This window comes from Ostrinia furnacalis, unplaced genomic scaffold (assembly GCF_004193835.3).
Source record: "Ostrinia furnacalis isolate ACB-3 unplaced genomic scaffold, ASM419383v2 OfSCF0995, whole genome shotgun sequence".
Classification (NCBI taxonomy): Eukaryota; Metazoa; Arthropoda; class Insecta; order Lepidoptera; family Crambidae; genus Ostrinia; species Ostrinia furnacalis.
The window spans coordinates 313,123-328,853 of NW_021131234.1; the positions used below are offsets into that span (position 1 = coordinate 313,123).

General features: G+C 42.2%; 2 protein-coding genes across 5 annotated transcripts in view; one reads left to right on the top strand and one right to left on the bottom strand.

Moving 5' to 3' along the window:
* Positions 1–2,451: 2,451 nt before the first annotated feature.
* Positions 2,452–8,721, bottom strand: LOC114350858 (BRCA1-associated protein). Its single transcript, XM_028301804.1, has 11 exons — positions 8,454–8,721; positions 8,035–8,275; positions 7,490–7,654; positions 7,100–7,275; positions 6,351–6,518; positions 5,905–6,022; positions 5,641–5,732; positions 4,981–5,164; positions 4,159–4,308; positions 3,531–3,648; positions 2,452–2,667 (listed from the first exon to the last, which is right to left on the bottom strand). The coding sequence occupies exons 1-11, from the start codon at positions 8,530–8,532 to the stop codon at positions 2,485–2,487; spliced, it is 1,674 nt and encodes a 557-aa protein (XP_028157605.1). The 5' UTR covers positions 8,533–8,721; the 3' UTR covers positions 2,452–2,484.
* A 426-nt stretch (positions 8,722–9,147) lies between these two features.
* The window catches only part of LOC114350868 (ubiquitin carboxyl-terminal hydrolase 32-like), a 34,956-nt gene continuing 28,372 nt past the window's right edge, over positions 9,148–15,731 (top strand). For all 4 annotated transcript variants that reach the window (XM_028301818.1, XM_028301815.1, XM_028301817.1 and 1 more), the window contains exons 1-4: positions 9,148–9,294; positions 9,377–9,611; positions 9,683–10,001; positions 13,184–13,412. In XM_028301818.1, coding sequence (XP_028157619.1) covers positions 9,237–9,294; positions 9,377–9,611; positions 9,683–10,001; positions 13,184–13,412 — 841 coding nt within the window. In that variant the 5' untranslated portion in view covers positions 9,148–9,236. The remainder of the gene's footprint in view (positions 9,295–9,376; positions 9,612–9,682; positions 10,002–13,183; positions 13,413–15,731) is intronic.

A 15,731-nucleotide genomic window follows, 5' to 3' on the forward strand; every position in this document is an offset into this window, starting at 1 on the left:
CATAACAGGTGGTTTTTATTACTTTGTATTATTTTCTATCGTATTATCTTTGTAAAACCAAAAATCGCATGTCTCTTTCCCTATCACAACATTTGCTATGATCGTTTGAACAAAGGCCTGCCACAACATTATTCTCCGCTACAGGTAGAGACAATTTTAATTTTAACTAAAATGCTTATTTTACTTCGAAATCTTTTGTTTTTATTTGAAATCTAACTTGTCTTTATCAAAATTACAAATCTAGAGCCATTTTCAGTTTTGTTGTTAACGAAGCGTTGAATGGCGCGCCCGGAGAGGCTTAGTTCAAACGATCATTGCAAACGTTGTGATAGGGATAGAGACATGCGATTTTTCGTTTTACGAAGGTAATACGATAGAGAATAATACAAAGTAATAAAAACTACCGGTTATAGGGGCATTTATTGGAGAAATTTATCAAATAACCAAAAAAACACGAATTTTTAAGCGGATTTTTTTCAAAAAGTATATTTTTTTTATTATTTGTTGGCCTTTTTTGTGTATTTTATGTATTTTTTTAGTATTGCCTGTTATTGAGCATTATTACTGTTTTTATTTTATCAGGATATACCGCTTAGTTTAAAAGTTATTACGTTTTCTTTACAATAAGTAATTTGAAGAAAAAAAATTCTATAAAAAATTAAAAAAAAATCTCAAAAAATTTTTTACCTCTTTTTTGTCGATAAAAATAGGTCTAGTTTCATCTATTTTCATATGTACACTTTAACGTGACTCACACTGTATAATGCTTGTGTTGTTCTCTTTCTTTGTCAAAATCACGTGTATTTTTGTTATCAAGATAGAGATGATATAAATAGGATGATTTTCCGGATAAATGAAACACAAACACGTTGTCTTGTCAAACGAAGATTAAAAAAACAAAACTATGAACAAAACCAAAGAGTAAAGTAAATATGTACTAACAAAACGCAAAGGTGATATTACGAATAGGTGTTCCCGTGTTCCTGTTGGTTCCAACACCAAGAATAGTTCCGATTTTTTGAACGAAAGGAAAAGGAAAAAAACCCATAATTTAAAGATTTCACAATAGATTTAATTACCTATATTATGAATTACAGATTCACTGGTCACTGCAGCACTGGTGTAAGTATCGTGTGCGGGAAAAGAAACAAAGACATAATTTTAATCATTTATTCAGCCAAGAGATAAATTACAACCAAAAAAGATAAAATATTTTCTTACAACTACAAGATGTTATCACAGTAATTTGCGTCATACCTACACGCTAATAATTGATGACTGCAAAGTAATTCATAATACACGAAAATATCATTCCGAGTCATCGACAACGATCCTATTCTCTTATTTCTTTACCCTGAGAATTCCTCTTTATGTCATTTACTTCTCCTCTAAAATAGATTATAAATAATATGTAGGCTAGATAATGTCCTAGAATTACATTCATTGACCGTGAAACGCGGATCAGAGCAAGTTAGTGTGAGTTATAATGATTTCCTCACGTTGGGTCAACTGTGTACTGGGGGTGTACTGGGTTCGGATATATTGTACATATATTTTGTTATTATTATTACATATTTTTCTTAAAAACAAACGTTCTGGGTTTGTGCCAATGCCAACTTACAGTTGGTGGTGTGCTTGGCGTACGTGGGCGGAGTGGCGTGTGCCATATTAGGGAGGTGTCAGCGCCATCTATGTACTGTAGATTGTAGTGGCGTGTCGACAGATGTCACCGCGATGTTCGCACGAGAGTCTATAGTATGGTCCGTGAGCACGTAGAATTTTGTCCAATGACCCCAAGCTACCCATCCTTATCGCTCGCGCGTAATTATATTGCTGTCGCGACTGTGCGACGAGCAGCCGCAGTGAGTGTGCGAGCGCGACAGCAACATAATTACGCGCGAGCGATAAGGATGGGTAGCTTGGGGTCATTGGACAAAATTCTACGTGCTCACAGACCAGACTAGTCTCAGTAGAAACTTTGACATCGCGATGCAGGTTCGTAGGCGGAGTGACGTGTGTCATATTAGAGAGGTGTCAGCGCCATCTATGTAGGCGTGTCGACAGATGTCACCGCAGACCAGACTATAGTCTCTAAACTTTGACATCGCGATGCAGGTTCGCAGGCGGAGTGGCGTGTGCCATACTAGGGAGGTGTCAGCGCCATCTATGTGGGCGTGGTGACAGATGTCACCGCGATGTTCGCACGAGTGTTGGTATAGATGACCCACGCTGAACTGTCCCACCAAACTCAATGACAGGGGGGCGCTACCATCGTTCAACTATATGGTTTCCAAACATGGCAAAAATCGGAACCAGCGATCCGGTACTGACGGTGGCGCCCCACTGTCAATGTCATGCATAGGACAGTTCAGTATTTTGGAACTATAACCCGAGTGGCGTGTGCCATATCAGGGAGGTGTCAGCGCCATCTATGTAGGCGTGTCGACAGATGTCACCGCGATGTTCTTGGGTGTTGGTATGAGTCTAGTTGTCGATGACGCGCTCGTTCTTGGCGTGGTGCCTGGCGCGGCGGCGGCGCGCGGGCGGCGGCGGCGCCACGCTGACTGCTGCGGAGGCCAGCTCCTCGCCGCCGGCCGCCTGCTCCAGCTGTCCCCGGGCTTCCACGAAAAACATCACGTCGCGCAGCTGCTCTTTTAGTTCGGCCACCTAGAAAAAGAAAGAAAAATAATAGAGTTGCCAGTTGACTTTGAACGTGTCTTGCGTGCCCAAACAACTGCACGCAGGAAGATTTAATGAAGGACATTCTTGTGGCGGAGTTTTGGCGGTGACACTGTGTAGGTTTGTTGTCGACACGACTAAAGTCTGGTCAGTGAGCATGTAAAATTTTGTCCAATGACCCCAAGCTACCCATCTTTATCGCTCGCGCGTAATTATGTTGCTGTCGCGCTCGCACTCACGGATCAGGCTTTAGAAGAAGTTGACTTTGAAGACAACTGTCTACGAAGTGTCGTTGAACATTGGTATTTTTAATGAGAGAAAGAGCTCATAAGAAGTATCATAATTGACTTATGGATGGTCCAACAATTTTTTGATGGAGATAAAACGACTGCTGTAACAGCTATCTGCTTTGGTGGTTCGCCATTTCAGCCATAGGACGTCCTATGGCTGAACAAAAGCCTCGTCCAATAATTTCGAGACTGATCGGTTGAAAGCCTCTATGCATCCAACGGCGTCCAGCGACTGTTAGGATCCTGGTGGACGTACCTCCTTGTTAGGGTAGCAAGATTCTGGAGTGAAAGCCGCGTACCAGAAAACGGCAATGAGCAGGGCACATAGTACGCAGAACTGACGGCCGATGGGGCAGCAAGGTTCTGGAGTGGAGGCCGCGTACCGGAAAACGCAGCGTGAGACGTCCACCCACAAGGTGGACCGACGACATCTTAAAGGTAGCAGGAAGGCGCTGGAACGCAGGCCGCTACCAACCGGGCAACATGGAAAGCATGGGGGGGGGGCCCGCTATGTTCAACAGTGGACGTCCTATGGCTGAGATGATGATGATGATGATGTACCTCCTTGACGAAGCTGTCCTCGCGGAGTTTAGCGCGGCTCTGCCACTCGGCCTGGCTGCTGGCCAGAGCGGCCGCTAAACCACGCTCGTCCGATAACTCGTTTTGTAGCACTGACAGTCTGGGAACATAATTATTCAAATTTAATAATCATAAAAAAATATAAAAGAACACTCCTCTACAAGGATTTTACCTTTTAAACTTTCAATGATTTTCGACTAAATCATAAGTAAATAAGTTATTAAATTTTTAGCGTTTGGAGTCATTTTTGAATTTTCAAATAAGTAAATAAGGTTCAAATTATGATGGTAATATCTTGGACCAGACCACGTGGTAGATCACCAACGATGGACAGACCAGATCAAGGCCGCAATTAAATGCTCGGTTTACGAATGTACCCGGGAAGCTGCAGTCCGCAAGGAATGGCGCCGTATTGCAAAGATCATCACTCATCGTGATTCACAATGATGACCACGACAACTCTGGCAAGAGTGTACCGACTAAGAAGAAATACAATATCTTGGAGAGAGCTAAAGCCTGGTCCGTGAGCACGTAGAATCCCGTCCAAGCTTGGGGTCATTGGACGGGATCCTACGTGCTCACGGACCAGGCTTTATAAAAGAAGCCTCACTTGCTGGTGACTTGGAGCAGCTTTTTCTCCAGCGCCTTATTCTCTCTCGCGAGCCCGCTCAGCGACTCCTGCAGCGCCGACGACGTCGCCTCCGCCTCGTCTGCACGCCGCCGTAGCGCGGAACATTCCGCCAAGTGCTCGGATTCGATCCTGAGAAATTATAAAAAGGGTGTTAAAAACTGAACAGTGGTTAGAATCTTCGAGTCGGGAAATTAAGCTGACTTGCTGAGGAGTTGGGATTTTTCCGAGCAGTAAACAAGGTATTTGATCTTGACTCTGGTTGCGTGTGTATTTTAGATCTTGTGGGTTGATTACGATGTCAAAATATCCAAAGGGGCATTAGAGAGAGGTGACAGCACCTAAAAAGCCTATCAGTGAAATGAATAGCGCTGCAGGATAAGGAAGCCGCACACGCGTAACAGGAATGTGCGAAGGCAAAGAAGATGAAGTCATTACGATGGCCTTTCACTGAGCAATCCTCTCCTGTTTTAGTTATCCAGCTGCTACAGGTGTTGAGGATATCCTTGTGTAGCTGCAAGCCACCAGCTCGCCTTGCTAATCTCAGTCCTCTAGAGCAGGGTTTCCCAATTTTTTTTTGCCAAGGAACCCTAATTGATTATACTTTTCCTAGCGGAACCCCCGTACTACTCCGCCCGCACGCCCTGCCCCTCCCTTGTGCGTAAACAAGTCGGTGCGAGCGAACAACGTCGGTCACGAAACGTGGGATAATATTTTTTACGGAACCCTTGCGGCCTTTCCACGGAACCCCAGGGTTCCGCGGACCACCATTCGGGAACCGCTGCTCTAGAGGGCAACACTCACTTGGCGATGCGGCCCTCGTAGTAGGTCCGCTGGCTGTCGAGCTGCTGCGTGAGGATGTAGGTGAACTCCAGCTGCGCGGAGTCCAGCTTCTCTCCGCCGCAGGCCGCGTCGGGCGCCGCGCCGTCCGCCGCCACCAGTTTGCCGTCTGCTTTGTTCTGCACCAGACGGTGTACGAAGTTGTCGCCTGGAGATCAGGGTTCTCGTTGGAAAAGGATGTACGAAACATTGGTGAGCCATATTGACTAAAGCCCGGTCTGTGAGCACGTAGAATTTTGTCCAATGACCCCAAGCTACCCATCCTTATCGCTTGCGCGTAATTATATTGCTGTCGCGACTGTGCGACGGGCGCCCGCAGTGGGTGTGCGAGCGCGACAGCAACATAACTACGCGCGAGCGATAAGGATGGGTAGCTTGGGGTCATTGGACAAAATTCTACGTGCTCACGGACCAAGCTTTAGCTGGCTCAGTTTTTATTGGCGGTCAAACTAAAACAGGAGTTTAAACAGTGGAAAAAACTCTCACTAACTATAATAATATGCAAAATTGATCACAATGCAAAATTACTGAAATAAAATATTGAAGTGACAGAAACAGTTAGATATCGGTAAGTCGGTTAATATAATCATTGTTCGCATAATCATTTCAACTAAATAATCTTACCTGCATAATCCCAGACTCTGTTAGATCCTAACTGCAACGCGTAAGTGTGGTTCGACGCTAAGAAATGCTTCGCTGCGTGACCTCCTTCGTACCTGAAAGTAAATTAAAAAGTTGTAATGATCCCAGCAAGGCTACTCTTTTGTTTTGGATATAATATCTGTCGCTGACGCTCATGCTGGCATCTTGCTTAGTGTAAGAGGGATGAAACATTCTAACTTTGGATTTCGTTTTTGGGAGTAACCCCGCAAGTAGACGTGATCTCACCTGCCGCAGCCGACGTGTCCGCAGATGAGGCAGATCCAGAGTGTGCCGGCCTCTACGCCGTCCAAAAGTCCCTCCGCGACGCCGCTGATGTTGTCGCGAGTCTCCTCGCCGTCTTCTTCTGCAAGAAATATAAGCTTTACGACCGTTTTCTGAAAAAGATATCAGGCAGCGTGACAATGACATTCATATTTACATTACTGATACTATAGATAGTGGATAGGAAAATCCGGCTCGAAGGACCAAAATATAGGGTATAGGGAAAACAATTGAATGAGAGAATTGGACTGTGAAAAGACAATTAACTAGGTGCGCGTGCGATGTCATCGGTCTTTATTAGGTATTTGCTTCACGCAACTTGAAGATGGTGGAGTCAGGGCCGTCTTTAACCTACTAGGGGCCCTGGGCATTTAAGGATTAAGGGGGGCCCTTATCATCNCGCTACTCACCCTGCTGCAGCTCGCACTGGAAGCAGCTGGCACTGGCGCGTGGCTCGGGCGTCTGCGCACAGCGGCACACGGGGCAGCGCGCGTCCCGCCAGCGCACCAGGCACGCGGCGTGGAACGCGTGCGCGCACTGCACGCTCAGCACGCCCGCCACGCTCTCGTCCATACGCTCTGCGGACACATGTCAAAGTTAACGCCCTTCTGTCTTGCAGTAACAACCGATGTTGTAACTCTGGTGATGGCTAAATCAGAGCCCCGATTACGGTAATTTTTAACGTCTCCAATCCAGACGCGTTTCCGATTCTGCAATACGATTGGTCAAAACAGCTGACGTACGCCAGCGTAAACAGCGTACGTAGTGTTTTGACCAATCGTATCGCAGAATCGATGAAGCGTGTCTGGATTGTAGACGTTAAAAGTTACCGTAATCGGGGCTTAGGCTACAAGACTCCTATAGGCTGACACCACAATCAAACATTGTCTTAACATCTTATCTCTGAGCACCAAGTCATACTTCGATGACTGGGAACTAATGCACAAGTGATTTTACAAATGTCAAGTCCGTTTCTTTATAAGCACACAGTGACAGACGATCTGGTGAAGATCTCGGGAAGAGCCTGGATGCGGGCAGCGCAGGACCGGTAGTTATGGAAATCCTTGGGGGAGGCCTTTGTCTAGCAGTGGACGTCATTTGGCTAAAACGAAGCACACAAGGATAAGTGAATAAAGATGATCATGTAGGACAAACCTACCTAAACACACAGGACACGTCGGCAGCTCGGTGTGGGAAGGCGGCGGGGTCCCGTCGCGCGCCCACTCCACTCGGGACACCCAGGCCATGTGGCACAGAGCGTTGGGCTCCAAGCTGCTGTATGGGACACCATCAAACGTCTCGTGGAACTCTCGGGCAGCTTGGTATGTTCGGAATCTGCAAAAAAATAGCCATTCTAAGGCTGGATGCTGCACCACCATCTTACTTTAACTTAACAACAACAAACATCAAAAATCTTTGAAACTCCATACAAAAAACAGTAGTTATTGTTACATTTACGATTAAAATTAAGCGGTGCAACTCAGCCCAAAACAGATAATCCAGAACAAACATATTTTACGATACAAACCTAAACCTAGCCTAAACTTACGTTAACAATGCCATATAATGGTCCGGAGACCCGTCTCTCAGGACTCTCACGTGAGCAATATCTTGCTGGCAGGCCGCAGCAAACGCCAGCAGGTCCGGAGCGCCCAGCGCTCCCGGCACTGACAGCAGGCAGAGGGTCTTGGCTTCCTCTGCTTCTTTGAACTCACTGTGGAGTAAGTGTAAAGTAAAATATAATATGTGGGCAGGCCTCCTACTAGGTGGACCGACGATCTGGTAAAGGTCGCGGGAAGAGCCTGGATGCGGGCAGCGCAGGACCATTCATTGTGGAAAACCTTGGGGGAGGCCTTTGTCCAGCAGTGGACGTCATTTGGCTGAAACGAAGAACAAAAATATATATGTTAGCAATATGAATTGTAAATAGGCAATGATGATCTTTTGCTGGTTTCTTACTAAAGGTTCTAATGAAGACGGTAAATAATAAAAGCATGTAGTTAAATAGCCTTCAAAACTCACATATTATTGGGCTAATACCCTTATAATAACTTCACATCTCTTAGGTTGTAAAAGTTACACGAATTTACTCACTTTTCTTTATACAAATGCAGTACTCCCTTCGTGACTTCTACCAGTGGATTCCCACAAAAGAAGCTTATAGTGTCATCGTCTTCCGATATACTGCTGCCTTCTGGAGGCGAGCGACGGGAGCTCGTGGGCAGGATCCCAGTTTTATTGTTGGGACCAGACAATACGCTTGCGTATGTCTCCACTGTTATTGTCTTGGATTCACGAGCGCCACGGTCCTTCTTTTTCTGCTCCTTGGCGGCTTCTGTGTATGAGAAGATTAGATCGATCGATAAAAGGGCTTTATAGTCAATTGTGATAATATTATTGTGCAACTGGGCAAATTATTCTATTCAAGGCAGTTGTGAAATCAATTTTAAGGTGAAGGTGGTCAGAACAAACAAACAGGCTTTTGCCTTTGCATTACTGTAATACTTTCTTACCTATTTCAGCAGGATTATCGCCCATTTCAGGTAGATCTTCGTCAATTTCAATTCGCAAAACGCACAAAGACACAGACATTTACGAAAAATATTGATTGCAAATCAAAACAAAAGGATAAGTTTTATTATTTTACGGATATAAAACCAAGTTCATTACAGCAGCTTATAAAACAATCACAATATTTTATCTAATGAGATAAATATTTAAGAAAATTCCTATTGTTCAAAAAAGTAACACAAAAATGTAAACAACAGCTGAGAAAATTTGTGATGACTGTATAATGCTGCCAAATAATACTTCACTTTTGCTAATTGATTGCTGATAAAAAGTTGAGATAGATGTTAGCAAAATCTACTAACACAAGCGAGACAAAAGATATCATATGACCATCAAGAACGACTTCTTAAAATTGACTCCTATCACATGACGTTGTATTTCTGCGTTTTGTTGACCAATTTATTAAATAAATAGATAAATCATTCTACATAACTTCCTTCATTGATGTAATTATTTACTAATTACCTCTAAAATTACACTTTACTGAAGTTTGATTAACTTTGTCATTCGATTATAAAAAAATAATCTCATTTAAATATCTAACGTTTCGTTCGGTTCTAGTTTAGAAACACACTGGAATTCCAATGCGAAAAAAATAGAAAAAAAAAACAATTAATTCAATATGGCTACAGATCATACGACGTGAGCTGTCAGCTGTAGTAATTTTTGTTTCTTTGTGTTTATTACGCCTCTAAAAATGTTATGATCATTACGTATACGCGAATATGGGTGCAAAAGACTCAAAACCTACTTTTATATCCTATGAAGATGCAGTGAAGCGAGGTGCGTGATCAATATAAAGTTGGTGCAAGTGCGCTGTGGGATCTTGATAAATAACAGCTTATTTGTATCGTATTATTTGCAGTGTCTGATAGTGAATTGAGACGGATTCGCGAGGCGTTCAAGAGGTGCGCTGGAGTTAACGGCACGTCCTTGAGTTTGGAGGCATTCGTCCATGAAGTGCTGTGTGACGGAGTGCCGTATGAGGTCGCCGAGTGGCTGTACCAGGCTTGCGGCGGCACCAAGCGGGGCATCGCCTTCAGGGAGCTGCTGTGCGGGATAGTAGTGTTGACCAAAGGGAACCTCGAAGAGAAAATTAAGTAAGAACCTTAACATACTCACAAACTTGTTGGTAAACATTGGGTAGCTCATACAATGGTCATTATTGTAGGTTTCTATGGACGCTGTATGTGAATAACCAAGGCGACAATGGAGTGTACATTTACAAGAGGGATTTTGCGCGATCACTGCACTTGGAGAACACATCTCTGCCAGTGACAGGGGCCCAGCGATCAGCGGAAGTGTTGCTCAGTCTGTTTGGGCCTGGCGAGAAGGTTACGTTTGAGCAGTTCAGATCATGGCTGCTCATACACAAGGACGCGACAGTGCTGTCCCGATGGCTCCTATCTGGTGGAGGGCATGTGATCCAAGATTTGGAGACACCCACATTTTACCAGAGTTTGGCTGGAGTGACACATCTAGAGGAAAGGGTAAGTTTCTTTTATTTCGTTCAAACATGTAGGTAGCTAGAACAAATTTTTGTTGAGCTTGTTTTATTTTATCTATTAACATATGTCAGCAAATATTTGAGAGCATGGTTATTTGAGTGCAAATATGATCACTTTTGCAATGACATCCAGATTACCTTGTTAGGCAGTCAACATGTGCAATTAAGATATTTTTGTGTGTAAGCATTCCAGTATGATTCTGCCAAGCGAAATTTAAAGTTATTTTCTACTCTACTTATACTTTTTATATTCTATCAAACACCATTTAACGTTTAACTGGTCATAAAACAATAGTAATTACTGGACATAGTATTTAATCTATATTTATAAAGTAATACAATATATTCCTATCTCCTTATCTTAGATCATAAATTGTATTATTTTTTTGCAAACACAGCTTATCTATTCAGTCTATGTTAGGCTGTGTGAATACATTGAATCTCTATTAAAGTATTGTGCTTACATAATTGTAAATGTCTCTCAAGATTTTGAGAGTTCATTTTGCCTCTTTTTAACTAACTTCAAAAAAAAGAGGTGGTTCTTCATCGGTGCAACACATTCAAACACATTTATAGAAATCCAACAAGTGTTTATATTACCTCCGTAAATCTATACTTATCAAATCAATGTACTTATTAAGGTTAAGATGATTTAAAAGTTTTGAATTTAGTCCAAAGATCAATATTTTTACTAAAGTACTTCAAAAAACACATATGATTGATTGACAGCCTCAGTTTTTTATCAGAAATAATTTCATTTAGGTATTTATTTATTTATTTATTTAAAATCTTTATTGCACACATAAAAATACAGTGGTACAACAGGCGAGCTTAATGCCATGTGGCATTCTCTTCCAGCTAACCAGAAAATTAAGCAAAACAGAGAATTTAAGTAGGCGGTGCAAAATAGTACAAATACAAAAAAATAAAATCTATATATTTAGTTAGTACATTTCGTAATTTGTGGTAATTTAAAGCAAAGGAAGCTTATTTTAATGTAAATAAAAACTGGTTCTGTTAAAACCTGGTATTTGAGGAAAACTCAAATATTCAGTCGCTGGATTCAAGGAAAATTCTTTATTAATTCTGTATGGGCAATAAATTTTCATAAGTTTGACTCACAAAGAATTCAAAATGCATCTTAGTGTTAATGGAATATCTATGTAGGTAGTTCCCTTAATTCATTGATAATACATATCAAAAGCATTATAGGGAAAATATTTTTAAGTTTATGTTGTTTGATTTAGTAGAATTTTAGCTATCCACTATTATGTTATGTAGGAGTAGGACTTCCAGTAGATTGTGTATGATTTTGTATGCTAGTTAAAATTTGAATGTAGGTTTCAAAAATACGCCTCTTTTATTAATTTGCTTAAGTGAATGTGTTAGTCAAACAGAGGCGTGAGGTCAAATAATATATTCCAGGTTTGTATCTAACAATGTCTTAACTATGCATTTTTCTTAGAACAAGTTAAATTCAAATTAACAAAGCATAAAATGACTTGGTGTTTACCCCAGTTACTAATCTGATCTAATAATTATGTATTGCTTCATTGTTACACTAATCTGTGTCACCTTATTCATTATCACTCACTTATCAAGCAGACCTTATGAAATGGACTGTGCATATCAACATACTGTTTACTTTTCTTTGTAATACCTACTACAGAAGTCTGAATATGGAGATTTCGTGGGTTTTGACTCCTTATCTTCAAGGAGATACGTCAGTGCGCTAAATGGCGCGTGCGCAAATGCGAAACGAACTAATTGATTCAATCTTAGTTAAGTGCGCGTTCATGCACTCAAACTTGAAGATGAGCTCAGTGGGGCAAAATTATCCACTCTTTGCAATATTGTTGTGCCGCTGTAATTCATTCCAGCCACAGACCACGATTCCAGCCCAGTTGTACCTATATGTTTTTTGTTTTTAAAGATTATTAGCAATTTGTATTGCCCAAATTACTAATAGTCCCATTAGCCCCTCGTGTTAAGCTAAATAAGCTTGTGTTACGAGTGGGCTCACCACAATAGTCGAGCGGCGGTGGGATTCGAATCCGCGTGCCTCGGATCTCGAGTCGGCCACTCCGACCCCTTCACCGTTCGGCTATCGTGGCTATTGATATTCGTCCTATGGGTGGTTATTGGCAAAACCCCCCCGTAGACTTATTCTTGTTCTGAAACATATTATCAGGTCCAATCCAACTCCACTTATTCAAATCTAAGAGGATTTCCTTTTTGATCAGTTTTGGTGCATGACTGCGCAGTTCTGATGTCCTAACAAACAAAAACTCATTGTAATGCTACTTATGCTACCCACTTGTTACTGGCAAAGATAAGTATAATAAACAATGTATCATGTGCAAAACTTACATGGGAGAGTTGATGACTGATAATAAATAATAATGCTTACGTTTGATGCAGTGATTTCAGTTCAGAAAGTATATCTTTCTGCATTTGCCTCTCAGATTACCTGTCATTTTGAAACACAATTTCTATTAGCTTATGTACCTCCTACTGCAGATATGAGTGTAGTTTTTGATAAATTTTCTGTTTCGTCATACAGATGCAAAGAACATTGAGTGTCCTAGTCCTAGGTTATATAGTTTTTTTTTTAATAAAGATTATTAGTAATTTGTTATTACACAAATTCTAATACTCCCGTTAGCCCCTCGTACTAAGCTAAATATGCTTGTATCACGAGTGAGCTCACCACAATAGTCGAGCGGTGGGTTTTAACTTTTGTAAGGTTTGCATTTGACCCATACTTACTCAGGCCCGTCCATTCTTTTAGGACATAATAGAGCTAGAGAAATGCTTCTGGTCTCATGGACCACCTTTTACTAAGTCACCCCAATTTAGTTTCCTCTGTAATGTCTTTGTTAGTAAACAATGCGTTTTAAGGTGCAAGTTCGTAGCCGACTGCAGTACTGCACGAAGCAGCAGCAGACGACATAATGTCATATCGCCGCGACACGTCACTTTCTATATATTTTTATGAAATACTTCCAAGCGACGTGTCGCTTACTACGAATGGTATTTCATAGAAACCAGTAGTGTCGCTGCGATACGTCGTCTGCTGCTGCCTCATGTCGTCCGCTTCCAACTTGCACCTTTAAGTTATGGTTTTTACATTTGACCCGTACTCAGACCCGTCAATTCTTTTAGGACATAATCGAGCTAGAGAAATGCTTCTGGTCGCTCCGCAACGCCGCGCCGAGCGGGCAGCTGGACGCAGCCAGCTTGACGGCCTTGCTGTCGCCGCCGCTGCCGCGCGCTGCTGTCGACGGCGCCGTGCTGGCGCTAGATGAGAACCGCGACGGACACGTGGACTTCAAGGAGCTGTGCTGCGGGCTCAGCGCTGCTTGCCGCGGGCCAAGAACCGAGCGGCTCAAGTGTGAGTGATACTTATTTATTAGCATTTACACCACTGCTGCTTACATGATCCCCTGGACAAAGTAGTCAGTCACTTAGGCACGTCTACTTTGCGGACCTATATTTTTTACGTAAATCACTTCACTTACTATAGTCTGGTCTGTGAGCACGTAGAATTTTGTCCAATGACCCCAAGCTACCCATCCTTATCGCTCGCGCGTAATTATTTTGCTGTCACGCTCGCACACTCACTGCGGGCGCCCGTCGCACAGTCGCGACAGCAATATAATTACGCGCGAGCGATAAGGATGGGTAGCTTGGGGTCATTGGACAAAATTCTACGTGCTCACAGACCGGGCATTACATGAAGCGATCGCAAAATTGAATCTTCAGATTCGGCAATCGACCTTAACAAGGCCAACCTTAGGGCCTCAGGTGGCTGCGGGCACCCGCCCCTGCCCGCGGAGCTCTAAAAAAGTGGTAGGTAGGGTTAAAATTATACTGGTCCGTGTTAAAGCGTTTTTTGAAATCCCGCTCTTCTTCTGTGTGACCCGTATTTTTCTCCTCGAACAAGGTACACATTTATCTCTTTAATTTAACCTTTTGTATGCGGTGGTGCGGATCGCACGCGACAGAATACATTTTCGATTGTGTCTGGTATCGCTACAGTCAAGAGTTTAACCGCACCGGGTGACTCAAGTGGGGATTCTGTTAGATTGATTCATACAATATTCAGCAAACTATAATGTATTGTATACTAATAATTATTTCAAGATCTCATTAATAATGAACCAGTGAAGAAGTTACAGTTTCAGTTGAGTGCAGGCATGACTTGTGTGTTTGCCTGTAATAAGGACGATTAAATAAAACTATTTATTTGATCCAACGCTAATATATCGCTATCGAGAAATAGTTAGTTTCTTTTTTTATTCCTGCAGACGCGTCTCAATGCTCGTCCGTGAACTTAACTTTATTTAAACTAATTGGAGAACTACGTCTAGTCATTATTTATACCGATAACGAAAAAAACGCTAATTACAAATTAGTTAGGATTAATCTCTATCAGTGGAAATTATACGGTAGACGCAGCCTTATTTGTTAAAAATCAGTAATTATTTAGCTACCTGGCGATTTGTAGTACTGCTGCTATTCAGCCAAAGGCGTACCAAGGGTCGAGAGTTCATTCCTCTGTTGCCCTGTCTCGCTGAACCTTGTCCTATCCGACGATTTTGCATCCAACTTTCGATAGATTGAAAGGTCCTTTCTGTAAGATGTGGTGTCAAAGTAAGACTGATGTCAAGATGTCAGACAACTACGCCGTATCAACCGCTGATGGGGTTTATTGAAAGACGTGTATTAGCTGCCGAATGCTTTATTGCACTGATTATAAAAATGTTAGAACTACCAAAGTCCCAAATGTAGGTCAGGCGTAGCTGGCCAAAGTGCGTGAATAAAATGCAAGATAACAATAAATTACTTAGTAATAAAAATGTGCGAGTTGACTCGTACACTTTCCTTTGTCGTAGATCAATGTCTCATTATGTTGATTTTTGAGTAGGACGCGGGTACAAAGACAGCGGGAGTTATATGGTGGCGGCCTTATTATACTAAATCAGTAATTTATGAACCGATCTACCTGGGGACTGATACACGAGACTATTCCCACCTCTCGTTCCCACCGCTGCAACTCCTTTGTAACCAAGGTCTACAAGCTGTAGATCCTGGCCGCCAATAAAAACCCAACCAGTGAAGGTCAAGTTTGTCCTGGGGGAAAGTTAAACTGTCATTGGACCCGCAACGAAATTAATAAGAAGAACATAGGAGGAGTTCGAAGATAAGGTTCGACTTCCCTCCATTGCAAAGCGGATGACAAGTGACAAACAAGGGGGACTGATAGTACCTCTGTGGTCTATGGTTCAGCCAAAGGTCGTGTCAAGGCTCGAGAGGTCATTCCTCTGTCTCCCTGTCTCGCCAAAGCTTGTATCCTCCACGATCGATTTCGTAACCCAATCCTTCGATTGGTTGCCAGGTCCATTGTCATGACTAGGACGCAAGCACAAACTTTTGGTCGCGGATTGCGCGATTTTCTGTTGTAGCAAAAATACAACTGGACACTCGTTAAAACAAATAAATAAATAAATAAAAAAACGTTTATTGCTTTTTACACATAAAAGGAATTACATACAAATGAAGCATACCTACTCTATTTTCACATAATACAATAAAATTTAATATTATTTTATCACAAACCGATACTTTTTGCTCAATAAAAAGCAAACCGGAAAATAATGTTAATGGTTGTTAATGCTTACGATTGAGCGGATAATTATATTGTTATCGC